The sequence below is a fragment of the Urocitellus parryii genome, chromosome 1 (assembly GCF_045843805.1).
Source record: "Urocitellus parryii isolate mUroPar1 chromosome 1, mUroPar1.hap1, whole genome shotgun sequence".
NCBI lineage: Eukaryota > Metazoa > Chordata > Mammalia > Rodentia > Sciuridae > Urocitellus > Urocitellus parryii.
In genome coordinates this window covers 21,878,792-21,893,899 of record NC_135531.1, presented here as the reverse complement: position 1 = coordinate 21,893,899, position 15,108 = coordinate 21,878,792, and the positions used below count along the sequence as shown (strand labels likewise).

Sequence of the window (15,108 nt, the reverse complement as noted above, 5' to 3'; positions counted from 1 at the left end):
ATGCTTAAGGATTGGACCTGTACTTGATAGGTTCTTTTTGATTTCAAGATGGGTGAAATTCAAGGCCAGGTTTTGGGACGATAGCCCCCAAGTGGTTTACCCACACCTAGGTACAGACGACTTCCTATACCTGGCTGTTTGAGGTTGATCCCTAGCTATGGGCAAGGCAGTTTTTCTCTTGAGAGTTGAGCACAATGGTGTCTTTAGAAAGTGATATGGAACATCAGAAGATGAATATTGACCAGACAGGACATTTTAGAGATCATCTATATGATAACCTCAGGGTATGGGTTAATCACTGAGAGTTTCTTAGTCCAGAATAATCTTTGTATTCTATAAGTTGTGGTTTTGATTAAGTCAAGAGTTTTTCAATTAGATGGATTTAGGGCAGGAGGTAACCTTAGGACTTCTCTTTGCTAAGCTCATTGGAGCACGTGAGGAGCAGATTTGACAGACCAGATAGTAATGTTGCCAGAGCCCTGTCCAATTTTGTATCAGTGCCTCTGGCTCCGGCTCACTCAGGGACCAAGATCAGTCCTAGTTGATGGCAGGCTTTATTCTCAAAGAAGAACGATATATTTGGTTCTCAAGAGAAATGTCAACCCCCGGATAAAGGCAGGTTGTGAATACAGGGAGATTAATGTTTTCAGAAGAGTTTAACTGCTTGATTATTGTGATGTAATAGCTGAATGACATTTATGGTTTAAAAAGAATGTGCTCGTTTGTTTTCTTTGAAAAACTGTGAGATATTAAAGCATCTTAGAAAGGATCCATTGCCAAAACGAAACTATTGATGTCATTTTTTTCCTAATGCCTTTAAAATTTTTTAATTAAAATTTTAATTGACACACTAATTGTACATATTTCTATGGCACACTGTGATATTTTGATATGTGTGCACAATGTGTAAACAAATCAAAGTAATTAGCATATTCATTAACTCAAACATTTCTTAACTTCTTTATTATTTGGGTAATCTTTTAACAAACCTGCACCTGAGTTAATTCACACAAAAGCACATATGAAAACACCCAGCCCTTAATTAATACTCAGTGAAGTTTGCTTTTTTTTTTAATTCACTCTTCATAAGTGTTTGGTGTGGTGAATTTGTAAGATTGACAAGATGTCATCACAAAGCTGCTTTACTTTGTGTCCCAATGTCTGAATGTACAGTTAGTATACTTCTTGCCTCTGGATGAAATCTATGACTTTTCTGATCATTCTTAATTAAAAATAAAAGTTTCACAATGAATTTCAATTGTTAGATACTCTCAATTCTCAGGTTAAATGTCCAGTTTCTCCCCTTCCTCCTTTTTACCGTTCTGGAAATCAACCCCAGGATCTTGCATATACTGATCAAGTCTTCTACCCACTGAGCTACAGTTCCAGCCCCAACTATCTATCTACCTATCTTTCTCTTTCTTTTTGTTCATTAGTTCATTCTTCCCATGCTAGGGATTGAACCCAGGGCCTTGAACATACTAATCAAGTACTCTACCACTAAACTATATATCTTTAGTCCAGAATGTCCAATTGCAAATAATGACCAGGCACACTGATACATGCGTGTAATCCCAGTGGGTTGGAGGCTGAGGCAAGAGGATCACAAGTGTAAAGCCAACCTTAGCAATTTAGCGAGGCCCTAAGCAACTTAGTGAGACTCTATCTTTAAATAAAATATAAAAAGGACTTGGAATATTGCTCAGTGGTTCAGTGCCCCTGGGTTCAATCCATGGTACAAAAAAAAAAAAAAAAAAAAAAAAAAAAAAAAAAAAAAAACCAAAAAACAAAACAAACAAAAAAAGTCCAAACAAACAAACAAACAAAAAACCACAAAGATATTTAAAGTTAAATAACTTCCCCTTTTCTTACTTTCTGCACTTCACCCTGCTACCCCACATGTGGGTAAGGCTTGCAAAAGCCCTGCCATTTGCTTGTCAAGCTTTGTGACCCTCTAGGAATCATTTTCTGGTATAATTGGGAGCGAGGGTAGGACGGAAAGTTCTTAGTTGACTAGTACTGTAGCTAGATAGTGTGTAACATGTGTTTGGAGCTAAATCTTGCTCTTGAAATCTTTCTGGAGGTGTTATGGGCTAAACTGTGTGCCCCCAGTATCTCAGAATATGGCTATAACTAGAAATGCCTTTATAGAATAGTGAGGTAAAATAAGGTTCTATGGGTCAGCCCTCACACAATGCGACTTGTCATCTTCATAAGAAGACATGAGGACATAGACAGAGGCAGAGGAAGGCCTGGTGAAAATAAAGAGAGAAGATAGCCATCTGAAAGCTCAGGGGAGAGGCTTCAGAATGGACCCAACCCACCTACACCTTGACCTTGGACTCCCAGCCTACAGAACTCAGAGAAATACATTTCTGTTATTCCGGCTACCAACTACTGTGCATTGCTGTGGCAGCCCAAGCAGGCCAGAAGAGGGGGCCTTTGACAATTGCTCTTCTCTCCTTGCTGTTTCTGGGCCATCATTGGAGACATCTTCTACAGTTCCCAGAGAAAGTAATGTGCTGCTTTTGGTGTGTTGCTTCTCCATCAGGCAATCAGCTTTGCTCTGCTCTCCTCCTAATCCACTGGGTTTCAGAGAATCTGCGACACCTTACAACCCTCTGTTGTGAGTTGTCCACTTGTGGCCCATAGGAAGCACACATTTATGGCTAGATAGTCTCCAACATTCAGGCTGATCAAAGTACAGTAGCAACCTCTCCTTTATTTTCATCCTTGAAGCATAGGTCAGTTTCTCTCTTGCCTTTTAGACACCCATCCCATCTTTCCAAGCACTCCTGTAAACCCCTCTCATGAGGCTGAGTAGGAATGGTAGAAATCATTGCATATTCTCTCCAGGGAAAGATCCACCAGTCTCCACACTTTGGTGCTTTTTAGACCCTGCACATGGTTAAGGCATGCAAAATCCCTGCTACCAGTTTTCCATTAAATCCTTTGAAAATTTGCACCTTGAACTGGCCTCTTTGAAATGACTATTGTATCCTTGTTCTTCCAGTTTGATTCTTAGTGTCCTCCATTCATTTATTATGGATTCATTTATTCAGCCATAGGAAAGGGTCACCAAGTGTTGACTCTGAAGAAACCTTTGCTAAGATTGTAGGTGAAACCCAGGCCCCCTGTCTAGAATGGATTTGTCCTCAGTGACGAGCTCTCTAACTAGTAAGGTTAACTCTCTGTGAAATAACAGGCATGTTGCCTTGGGGGCAGTTGTTGGCTTTCACCACAGTTCTCTCCAGAATCAGGCTGATAAAATCTATCCTAAGAGCTTGCCCTGGGGTTCTGTTTTATGATTCTTGCTCCCACTGAGTCCTGCATTCCATTATTCGAAGTGTTCTGCTCCTTGGCTAAGGTTGGGAAAGATGTTGCAGGAGGAGAATGTAAGTGACAGGGAGTGGGGGGCTGGCAGGCAGGACCAGGAGGGGCAATTTGTTAAGCCTTCCTAGGCCAAATGAGATGGAATTTTTATAACTTGGGGTTTTCATTTGTACATGGTGAAACTTAATCATTTTACTGCCTCTATTCAAATCCCAGTAGAGCAAACCCATGTCAGAGCACACACCTCCTCAGTGTACAGGATCCAGCTGAGCCCTGCTAAGGTCAAGGGTGAGGCTAAAGGTTACACAGGTTCCCAATTGGTATCTTTGTCCTATATGTTCAGTCATGAAACATTTATTGATTATATGCTGGTGGCTAGGAGATATATGTGCAAAATGAAAATTCTGCCCTGCAAATCTCTGTTCCAAATTACATAATCAGTAATCAATTGCAGGTGTAAATTTTCAAGTTTGCTCAAAACCTTGAACCGTTTATTCATATCTAGCATCTAAAGGAAGCAGATTGGGGGAGAATCTTTCTTTGGAGAGAGTTGTTCAGTTTCCCATGGCATCAGCTCAGCCTAGGAGAAAAACTTGGAGAGATTGCCCAGGTATCTGACCTGTGCCTGGAAGATCTAAGAAGGGAGTCCCATGTCCTGGGAGAGAGACAAAATGCCCCCCACCCCCAGCCTGCCCAAATCCCATGTTTCACTGAAGGCCAATTTGACCTCTGCCCCAATTATAAAGGCTTATCTGATTTTCCCCACCCTCAAGGATTTTCACTTTTTAAATTCCTGAAGTATTTTACACCCAATTATGAGATTTTTTAAAAAATTTTTTATTTTAAACCCCTTTCTATGCATCCCTTGGTCAGTTGTGTCTTCCAGCAAAGCCTACTCCTGCTTCCCATTACCTAATGTGCATATATGTTTAAATTTCAGTCTTATAGATAAGAACAGTATGCTGGAATGCTGGGGACAGTACATTAGACAAGAGGGAGCAATATCCCGTGGGCTCTGCTTCCCACTTTATATTCTTTAGTCTGGAAGGAATGACACAGCTCATGAGAAGCAGAGACTTAAAGCAGCTTCCAACCCCCAGGAGTTTGGATGGCATGGGGTGCTGTGTCGCTAGGGACACCTTTATTGGAATGGTTGATCTGGAGAGGGCTTTTACAGATTATTTTTGTTTGGCCAGATTGAGAGAATTGGATGTTTCTACACTTTTTGGTTAAAATTCCATCTTTGTGGCACAGAGATTATTGTCTGAGAAAATAAGCACTAGAAGGAGAAGAGGTGGATTCTAACAAACAGAGAAGCATTTAGCTTCTTATATTTGTTCTACGCTGTTGTAAGTGGTGTGGATTTTCAGACTGGAGCACTTTTTAACTTGGTAGAAAAACTCCTGGATCCCGTCTGGGGTATGTATTAGTGTTCTGGTGTTGCTGAGGGTTTGGTAGAAGTATTTCACTGCCCCATGATGGAAGGATTAGCTAGAGGACCTTGTTATTTACTTTGCTCCTCTAATTCTGCCATAATTATTTAAAACCACTGCCTTTGAGTCCTGTGGTATGGTTTCTCAGATGCTACTGTATTCTTGTAATTTGGGAAGAATGTGTGTACAGCCACCATCTCCCTAATATTTCTTAGTGGCCGTGGGTATCCAACTAGTTTGTTTTTGAAGAATGAGAGTATAACCCTCCTGCCACTTTTTCCCCTATTCCATAGTAGTTTGAAAGATTCAAATATAGCCAGTGCCTAGAAATATCAATCTTTGGGGGGGTGGGTGGGTGTTGGGCATCAATCTCAGGACCTCACACATGTTAAGCATGCACTTTACCACCAAGCTGCCCCTGCAGCCCAGAGATATTGATCTGATCTACTTGTTTAATTCTTGTGGATTATTTTTGACTACAAGTGTAACTTATAGGCATGGCATCACTGAATCTGGAGCAGTGGCTCCCTATCGAGTTGAATTTCTAAATTACCCAAGGAATTAGAAAATGATGAACTGCTGAGTTTTACTTCTGATTGCAGATACCTGAGTGAGACTCCAAGAAAATAGTCCTTTGGTCATATGTGGGATGGAGTGGGGTGGGGAGTAGGAGTAGTTTGAAATTACTTTAAATCAGTGCTAGCTTGTGGTAGAGAAATAGCTAAAGAAAATCTGGGAGCAGCCACACCCCCTTTTTTGGTAATAGGATTGAACTCAAGGTCACTTAACAGCTGAGCCATATCCCCAGCTTTATTTATGTATTTATTTGTTTATTTTAATTTTGGCAGGGTTTCTGCTAAGTTGCTTAGAGTGAGTTGCTGAGACTGGCTTTGAATTTGTGATCCTCCTGCCTCAGCATGCTGGGCACTCTGGGATTGCAGAAACACACCATCATGCCTGGCCATCTTTTAGCATTTTAGAAGCATTGCACATTAAGCTTTGTTCCTTTGAAATTCTTTTGTAATAAATCTAGAGGTTTCTAACTTAGAATATTCCTAATTCTGTCAATTGGAAAAGGTAATGGGGTAGTTACCCCATTTTAAAGTAATAGCTTTGTGGATCTATTATTGACATACCATCCATCTCCTGGAAGAGGACAACTGAATGGTTTTTAGTATGGTCCCATGTTGTACAACCATTACCATAAATTTTAAAAAATATTTCATCATCCTATATCCGTATTTTTTAATGCTTAAGCCAGCTTTCTTGATATAGCTTACACGGTTATTATCAAAGATTTTTTTATTCCATCTACAATTATATCAGATAAAGCTATCAGGTATTAAGCTTTGCTTGAGAGTTACATTTTTTTTAAGGGAACAGTAAATTAATAAGAAAACTCCGTGTGTTGCATCCAGTCTTCCAAATGAGAATGAATGCAGTGGGGCTGCACATCTTTGCTTCCTCCTCATTGATCTCCATAATTTCTGTGCTAATGATTGGTGACCCATGAAGGATGACATGTTTTGGTGAATTATTCTGAACTGAGCACTTGCTAAACTAATACTTTTGCTCAGTGGTTAGGTGTGTCTTAGTCTGCTTGAAATGGAAGAAGTTAATTCAGATAACTTTTTCTATGGATGTGTGATCCTCTTTCTGTACTTACTCAAATGAGGCTGCCGTGCAATCCTTTTGAAATAGGCATCCTTAATAAGTGGTTTTTCTAAGGACTGCCATTAATATAGCCTCATTGTGCTGTTTAGATGACACTTTACTTAAAGTAGGCTGTAGTCCTGTCTGGGCTTTGGGAGTTTGGCATTGAGACTTGGGGCTGTAAAATTGCAACTCACCCAAGGAAGGCAAGGCTCTCATTTACTCCTGGGTCATTTTTAGTAAGAGGAGATGCTAGCTGTTCAGTTTCTTCCTACTGCCATGGCTTCCAGGAGTTAGAACCTGGTAGGAATCCCAGGAAAGCAGTGATATATTAATAAATCCAATTACCGCCAACTACAGTTCTTGTTTTTAGAGTTACTACTCTTTAGGCTTTCAGGACTTCTTTCCCTCAGACACCCATCTCTATCATGGTGGAGTTACACCCACTGACCACCCAGCAATAGCACACCCAGGCTCTGGGCTCCAGGAAGACATTCATTTAATAGTTAATGCATTCCCCTGGGATCCTTTGGAATTTGCTACTTTGTTTATTTAATCCTCTTCAAATAAGAGTTTGCATACTTCTCACTGCCAGGCTTAAAAAGAAGAAGAAGAAAACCAAAGACAAACACATTAAAAAAAAAAAAAAACCCTAACAAAACACCCATGAAACCCCATGACCTCAAACAAAAATCTTACCCACTATTGCCCAAGACCTCATGCTCTCTTAATGAAGGAATGTTTTAGATAGTTCTGCCTTGGTGGGCAACATAGTTTTGTGGGTTATCCCAGCATGGCTTCTCCTTTCTCCTCTTCCCACTACACTGATTTGGTCTCTTTCCTTGGTTATTTCCAGAAGGTGGCAGGACAATTTCCATTTTCTTAAAACAGTTGGTATAGAAACCATGGGCCAGTGATAGTTTGGGAATATCTGATTATCATTTTTTCTGATAGTTTGGGAATATCTGATTATCATTTTTTCAAACTCACTAAAAGGTGATTTGTTTTGACCTAAGAAAACCAGCTTGACTTTGGTACATAAACCAGGTCCACTTTGACTGGTGTGTTCCCTGTTCTATCAACGTCTATTTTAGGTTTTCTAACTTCAGTACACAAAGATTCATCCAGGGAAATTCCTGGGCCTTGCCTCTTGAGATTCAGTTTCTATAGGATAGGGATTAAGGTTTTGCATTAGCAAATTGTTCCCAGGTCCTTCTGCTGCAGATGAACTGGGAGCTGTTTAAGTTTGCCTTGGAGTTTGCCCTTGCTATGCAGGTACCAGCCCAGAATTCTCTGAGTGTAAATGGTTGGCAATTAAACGTGTAATTACAGTGTGTACAGTTTCCAAGGCAACATGTATTCTGTCACTTCTTCCAGGCTGGGAAGATTGAAAGGGACCATGGAGAGGTCTCAGTAACTGTGGCCTCCAGTTGAATGCCATCAAAGTGCTTTATGATAACTGGGTTTTCATGCCATTCATCCAAGAGCTCTGCTTAATGGCAGCAGCAATAATGAAAGTGAATACATTAGAAGCCAGAGAGTTGCTGGGTGACTTCTGGGAGGTAACAACAAGGACACAGGCAAGGATGAGTACAGCTATTCAGTTGCTTGCATTTTCTGCCTTCTACCTTTTCAAATCAGTTTTGTCCAGAATGATAAGAATGTAGAGAAACATGAGATGACCTTGAAAGGCTTTACAAAAATATAATAACAACTAGATTTTTTTAAACATTTGTCTACCATTCTTTAGTTTGCAACTGGAATACCACTGTTTAAATTTCACTTGTTTTCACTTTTGAAGGAATCATTTGTTAAGTACTTACTATGTGATAGGAACTCTCGCATGGATTGTCTTGCCGTTTTGACCTAAATGCACTTTGATTATTTTAAAATCTATATGCAAAGACTCCATGATTTACATATTTCTAGATTTAATAAAGGAGATAAATTATGTATCATATTTTACCATTGTCATGGTTCCGTTATGAGGTGTCCCCTAAAACCTCCCCCAATGCAGGAATATTCATCAGTGAAATGATTGGATCTTGAAAGCTGTAACATAAGTAGTCCATTTTAGTTTGATGAACTGCATGCTAATCCTAGGCCACTGGGGTGTGGTTGGAGGAGGTGGGCCACTGGAGGTGGGCCCTGGAAGGGTTCAACTTCTCTGTGACTCTTCCCCCATCTCTCTGCTTCCTGGCTTCCATGAGGTGAGCACCTTTCCTTAGCAGTGCTCTTATGCCATGATATTCTGTCTCACCTTGGGCCCAGAGCATTGGAGCCAGTCATCTATGGACTGAGACTTCTGAAACCATGAGCCCCCAATAAAACCTTTCTTCATCTGCATTGTTCTTGCCAGGTATTTTGGTCACAGCAACCCAAAGCTGACTAATACACCCATCTTTTAGGATCTGGCTTTTTGGTTTTGGTCATAAAGCTAAATAGAGCAGTAGAAAAGCATGCAGTCATACTTTGGGATTTGATCCTGAATTCCATCATAAACAGGCTCAGTGATTGACTGCAGACAAGCGTCCTGACTTCTTTGAGGCTTTTCTACTGGAAAATGAAGATCTTGGGCTAGATGAGTGGTCTTCACTTTTGAAGGGTGACAAGGACCTTGCAGAATCCAATAAAAACTAGGAAACTTCTTCACTGAAAAAAAAATCACATATATACTTACTTGAAAAAGAGAACATTTAGTTTCCAGAAGACCACAGACTTCCCCTAAATGAAGAAATTGCTTAAGACTCTTCCAGCACCAACTCAAAAATTGCTGGGCCCCATAAGGACCTGGCGAGTCTTGCACTGTTTAGAGTGGTCCCCTGAGGAATGAGTTATTCAATGAGGGAGGTTTTGTTTTTCCTGGCATTTTTTGCTAACTGCTCTGTGCATTTAAGAGGGCTTGGGGGTGAGGGAAGGAGGGGCAAGCTCTGGAAAAATAAATAGGGAGTGAATGGCATCTGGAATGTGAACTGTTTTCCTTATCATTTTTTGCTATTGTCGCTCTTCAAAGGGAAGTAGATGGTATCCTTGCAAAATGAAGGTTGTGTGGAGGAATTACTTGTAAGGAATATATATGTAGTAGTCCATTTTTTTTGTTACTATGATGAAATATCTGCAGTTAGGTAACTTTGTAAAGCAAAGAGGTTTATTAGCTCACAGTTTGGGAGGTTCAAGGGTTTGGCATTGGCATCAGCTCAGCTCTGGTGGATGGCACAACTATGGTGGGAGTGTGTGTGGAAGTAAAAGGTCCCCTTGCCAGATGGGAAGCCAGAGATGCAAGGATCAGGATCGGGTTTTTTAAAAGTCACTCCAGGAGAACTGCATTCCCTTCTGAAGATGTGTCCTAAGGATCTCCCAGTAGACCTTACCTCATTCCCTCACCTCCCAAATCACCATGCTGAGGATCAAGCTTCCAACACTGAAACCCCAGTAGACAAACCACATCCAAACCATAGCAGTATCATTTTTACAGTGATAGTTAAGCAGGAACTTAAACTTGTTCCATTTTAATGTGTGGGAACTAACAGGTGAAATATAAAAATGTATAATTCATAGAAACAGAAAATGGAATGGTGGTCACCAGAGGATGGTAAGGGGAATTGGGATATGTTAATCAAAGGGTACATCATTTCAGTTTGTCAAGAGGAATAAGTTTGAGATTATTGTATAACATAGTGACTGTTGTTAGTAACATTGTATTGTATACATTGTTGCAATTTGCTAAGAAAGTAGCTTTCAAGTGTTTTCACTCCAGTTAATAATATACGTGAGGTTAATTAGCTGAAGTTACCTGTTCCACAGTGTATACGTATTTCACAGTGTCATATCCTATATCTCATGTATGTACAGTTTTTGTCAGTTAAAATAAGAAAAAAATTAAAGTTTGGGTCATTTTAAAAATGTCAGAAGTGTCTAGGTTGTGGAAATAACCTGTGTTCTTTACTGCTCCCAGTGTTGACTCCAACCATCCTCTGACATGGTCAGAGTTCTGACCCTGTCTCCTACCCTTGGCCCAACGTTGTAATCCAATCAGAATAGAAAATGTGTAGTTTATTTGGAAATCTTCATTCATTCATTCGTTCATTCGTTCATTCATTCATTCATTCATTCTCTGCTTAGGTGTTGAAAAATCTCCCAGGACTTTGGAAAGCTGAATGGACTAAACATGAAGAGTTTGAAAGCGAAGTTCAGGAAGAGTGATGTAAGTACGCTGTGACTCATGGTCTGGCTGCTCTGGCTCTGTTCCGTGGGGCTGCAGAGACAGCCCCCACTCCTGCCTTGATAAGGTGCTGGGTTAATAAACTACAGACACCAGAAGCACTTTGGGCCCCAGCTCAGGGTGGCTTCTATGAATGGCATGCTTAACGTTCCTTGTTCTTTATGTGTATTGCTTTCAAAATTAACTTTAAAAAGTTGGCCTAGGTCTTATAGAGAAAGGAACAGTTGAACTAAACATCTTAAAGAACCAGGAAAAACCCTTAGCATTTCTAAAGTTGCCTAATTCCTGATTCACAATATCATTTTTAAAAGCAACTCTTCTGAGGGTGGTTAAGGAATTACATATTAGCGTGTATCATCTTTGACCTTAAGTTGTTTAACTTTGTCAAGGCTTTTGTCTTAAAACAACAAAATGCATTGCTGCCCTTACCTTCACTCCCCCTGAATTCCTGGGCTTCTTATTCATTTGTTATTCATCATAAAATACTTTAGATTGGAGGAACCAGTTGTGATGTCAGAATTATGAAACAAAGTCTCCCATAGGAGAAAATGGAGAAAAATAACACAACAGAAGGTTTATACACAGTGACATTTCAACAAAAGGTTGCCTTATAAACCCCACTGGGATTTCTGTCATATGCTAACTGCATTCCAGATGCTTCCAGCAGGATTGTTGAATGGGAGGAATTCATGGAAGGGTATTAGAGGGAAGCCCAGATATATCACCCTTGAAATATGCATGCCCAGATAGTATTTAAAATTAGGTAATTAAAGTGAACCTGGATTTTATTGCTTTGCCATGAATTCTATTTTGAAAGCTTGGCACAACTGCTTTTTTGCAATAAGTAGAGGCTGTGTTTTTTACAACTAGCATGTCACATGCATACCTACTTTTGGCTAAAGCTTATCTGCCAAGGCTGCGTTAGTGATATGGAACTTACTGCTCTGCTCTGATATGGAACAGACCAGATAGGATGCTTTGGGGGTGATGGCAAAATATTGTCTCACTTAAAGAAGGAGCTAGATCAACTCTTAGGAAAAAGTTGATCTTATCTTCTCGTTCTTAAGGTCAATTAACTGAAACTCAGGAAATGGGAAATGACTTGGCCAAAGCTGTGTTAGCTAGCCATTGACCACAGGGAGAGCCTCAGTAGTCTGACTTCCTTAGATCTGATGATCTGAAACCTCCTTTGACTTGATAATCTGCCGGCCATAGGATACCAAGCCTGCATATCTACTTTGGCTTTCAATTAAGAAGGGAAAAGCAATTAAGTGGACAACATTGCCCAGTTCAGCAGGTATGAGTTTGTCCATTGTATGATCAGGTTAGTAAGTGTCTTTTTCCATTGCAAAAAGAATTTGGGTAGCTTCCATTTATATAAGTGGAGATTATTTTAGCAAAGTTTTGGTGGATTACAGTTCCATGATATATGAACATGGGTAGGGGGAAATGATAGGCACATAAACTTTCAGTTTAAAAATGTTTCAAGCTTGTGGCATTAGGGAGGGTGTTGCTGGAATCTAGTTTTTAAATAAAAACTGAAATAGTTCCATGATTTAAAAAAAAATCATAGCAATAACACTAGTGAAAACTTCTGGGATTTGGCAGCAGAGAAGGCCATGATTTTGGCAGTGAATGCTAAGAGAGGAAATGTTCGAAGAGCAGCCCTGGGGGAGGAGAGCAAAGGAAATTGGTCTAATGGAGCCAGACAAATCCACATGGCTTCCCAAATACATCCCAAATTGTTTCTCCAAGCTACGCCACTGCATAGCTAAATGGACTAAATAAAAATAAAAATTAACAAGGAAAGGAAACCATTCCAAATCTCCATTTGTTAACCAGCCATATGATAATAACAATGATAAACAGCTAGTCATGATGGAGTAGTTACTATAATATCAGGTGCCAGTCCAGGTTCTTTACATGAAATTAACTTATTCTTGCCGTAAGTTTTGTGTGGTAGGTTTTATTATTAAGCTCATTTTGCAGATGGAGACACTGAGGCCTGGGGAGGTGCAGTCATTTGTCCCTGTTCTTAGAGCTCTAAGTTGTAGAACCAGTTTTTGTGCCAAGGTCTTTGGATCCCTCGGCCCATGTTTCCTGGGAAAAGAAGTTAGGGATGGAGATTCTGTTTTATGAAACAGAACTATCTAGGTAGCAGCTAGACAAAGTGACTTAGAATTTGAATTTAAGTTTGCAGCCTTGGCAGAGTCTCATATTCTTCTAACCTTGGGTTGCTCACCTGAAATTGGAGGAAATCCCAGCATCAGCCTCTCAAGGTGAACTAGTAATTATTTTTAATAATTCTTAATTATGGTGAATGTTAAATGCACTAATGGATGTGGAGCACACATCTCAGGGCCTGGTGCTCAGGAGGTGCCTGGAGAATACTTATTCTTTTCTCCCGATGAAAATGCAAACAAGATTAAAAGGTTCATAGGATCCAGAGGGCAGAATAATCTGGTAAGAATTACTTTCTCTAAGGAGGGAAACTGAGGGTGAGGAGAAAATGAGTGAGGGAAGTCACTTTGCTTTCTTTTCAGGCTGAAGTTTTTGGTTTATGTACACACACATATAGTTGTGTATTACTTGTTGCAAGAAAAACAAGTTTACAAATGATTACATTTAGTTAACTGAGCCAAACTCTATAATCTTCTTTACACAAAGCAAGTGGAGTGGTCTCTTTTAAGTCTCCAAAATCATGAGCCACCCAACTTTCCTGTTTGTCTTTGTTTGAGAAAGAAAGGGAAAGAAAAAGTTCTTTGTATTACTGGGGGTGGGCAGATGAGGATAGCAGATCAGGTTCACGCTTACATAAATAGATGACAGGTGACCCACTGCCATGATCATGTTTCAGCCAGTCTGTGTCTGGGAGGTCTGCAGCCAGATCAGTTTGTGGCCATTGAGAACAAAATCCTAGAGTGAAAAAAAAAAAAAAAAATGGACAAGAGTGGCCCAAAGGAGCACTCTGTGGATGTCCTTCAGGTCACTGCTACTTCAGGATCATTGTCCAGGTAGATTTAATCAGAATGTCTTTCTGGAACACTTTGGCTCACATCCAGGGAAGGTTTATGTGAGTTAATAGGGGACTGAGCCTGATTCTACAGGCTGTGATTAGACAAGTCATCGTCTGTTTGTTTTGATTCCTAAATATATTGGGGACCCCACAGGTAAGTCACAGAATCTAAAAGACTTTAGGAGTTTCTGTGGTGGATGACATTTTAAAGTTTGCGTTTATCACTGTGTTTTGAGAATCCTCATACTTGGGTTTCATACAAAGAGAGAAGTTCAAGGTATAGCTCTTGCCTTTAAGGAGCTAGTAAACTTAGGAGAAGGAAAAACACATGCAGGAAATAGCTAAGCCAAAATACCAATAAAAGATAAATACTAAAGGGACCTTCAAGGTGGTACAACTAGTTAGATTGTGAAGCCAGGTGATAAATGCTTTTGATTTTCAGGGGAGTGAATCTGTGTATGGAGAATTGGGGGGAATTTAGGTTTGCCAAGGCTGCAAACCTAAATTTATGGAGGTGGGGCTTTACCCAGGCCTCATGGATGGATAGGATGGAGAAGGATAGTCAGAAGAGGGGGAAAGGCTTAGCACAGTGAGTAGACCCAGTGTCAGAAGTTGTTCTTGGCATTGCAAAATAGCAAGCCTTCAGGAGGCCAAGAGAGTTCTGTAGCATGGCTCCGAGTATTTCAATAAGAAAACTGTAAAGTTTTCTGTCTGGTTTTAAAAGTGAATAGACTGACTTTTATGCTTATAAAGCAAACACGGAGTTCTAGTCATCATTATTCATATCTTTTATGACTGCCATTATTTTATATCTTTTATCTTTTAGTTTGAAAGTGGCTTCTTTGCCTCTTTAAATATTTGCAGCAACTAGAATGTGGTTTCACATGGAAAAATGAACTGTCATCGTGAGAAGTGAGGCCAAAAAGGTTGGGATTTCCCTGCTATTAAAGTGCTCAGGCTTCTGGAATTTCTTTGCAAATGCCAATTTTTAGTGCCTTGAGTGAAGTGGGTGGAGGTTAAAGGATAGGAAATGGAATTGAAAGATCTTTGTGACAAATCTTGGGAAATGCCACTCTAATGTGATGGAGTGCTTCACAGTTTACATTGTGGGTGTGTGTTTAATTTTTTGAAAGATTTGTTCCCAATTATGTTTTCCATTATAATAGGGAAGCAGCAGACATCCCATTAAAAAAAAAAAAAAAAAAAAAGCAGCCAGTTCAACATGACTGGCTCCACAAAGGATTAAATTGATGGTGTACCTTTACGTAGCAGCTGCTAACTATTGCAGCTTTGGCCAAGGGAATGCACACACCCTATGAATCTTGAGGAACCAGACACATCCTGCTCAGTCAAGGGTTTGAATTTGTTGCCTGTTGAGATAACAGCTCTCATGAAGGTTGACAACCCACATCTCTGCCAAGGTATTTTTTCAAGGGAGTTTTTTTAGTCAT

General features: G+C 40.0%; 1 protein-coding gene across 2 annotated transcripts in view; it reads left to right on the top strand.

Annotated features, from left to right (window-relative positions):
* Nucleotides 1-15,108, top strand: part of Rai14 (retinoic acid induced 14) — a 137,174-nt gene that overhangs the window by 15,934 nt on the left and 106,132 nt on the right. For both annotated transcript variants that reach the window (XM_026390127.2, XM_026390126.2), the window contains exon 2: nt 10,542-10,623. In XM_026390127.2, the coding sequence (XP_026245912.1) occupies nt 10,588-10,623 (36 nt within the window). In that variant the 5' untranslated portion in view covers nt 10,542-10,587. The remainder of the gene's footprint in view (nt 1-10,541; nt 10,624-15,108) is intronic.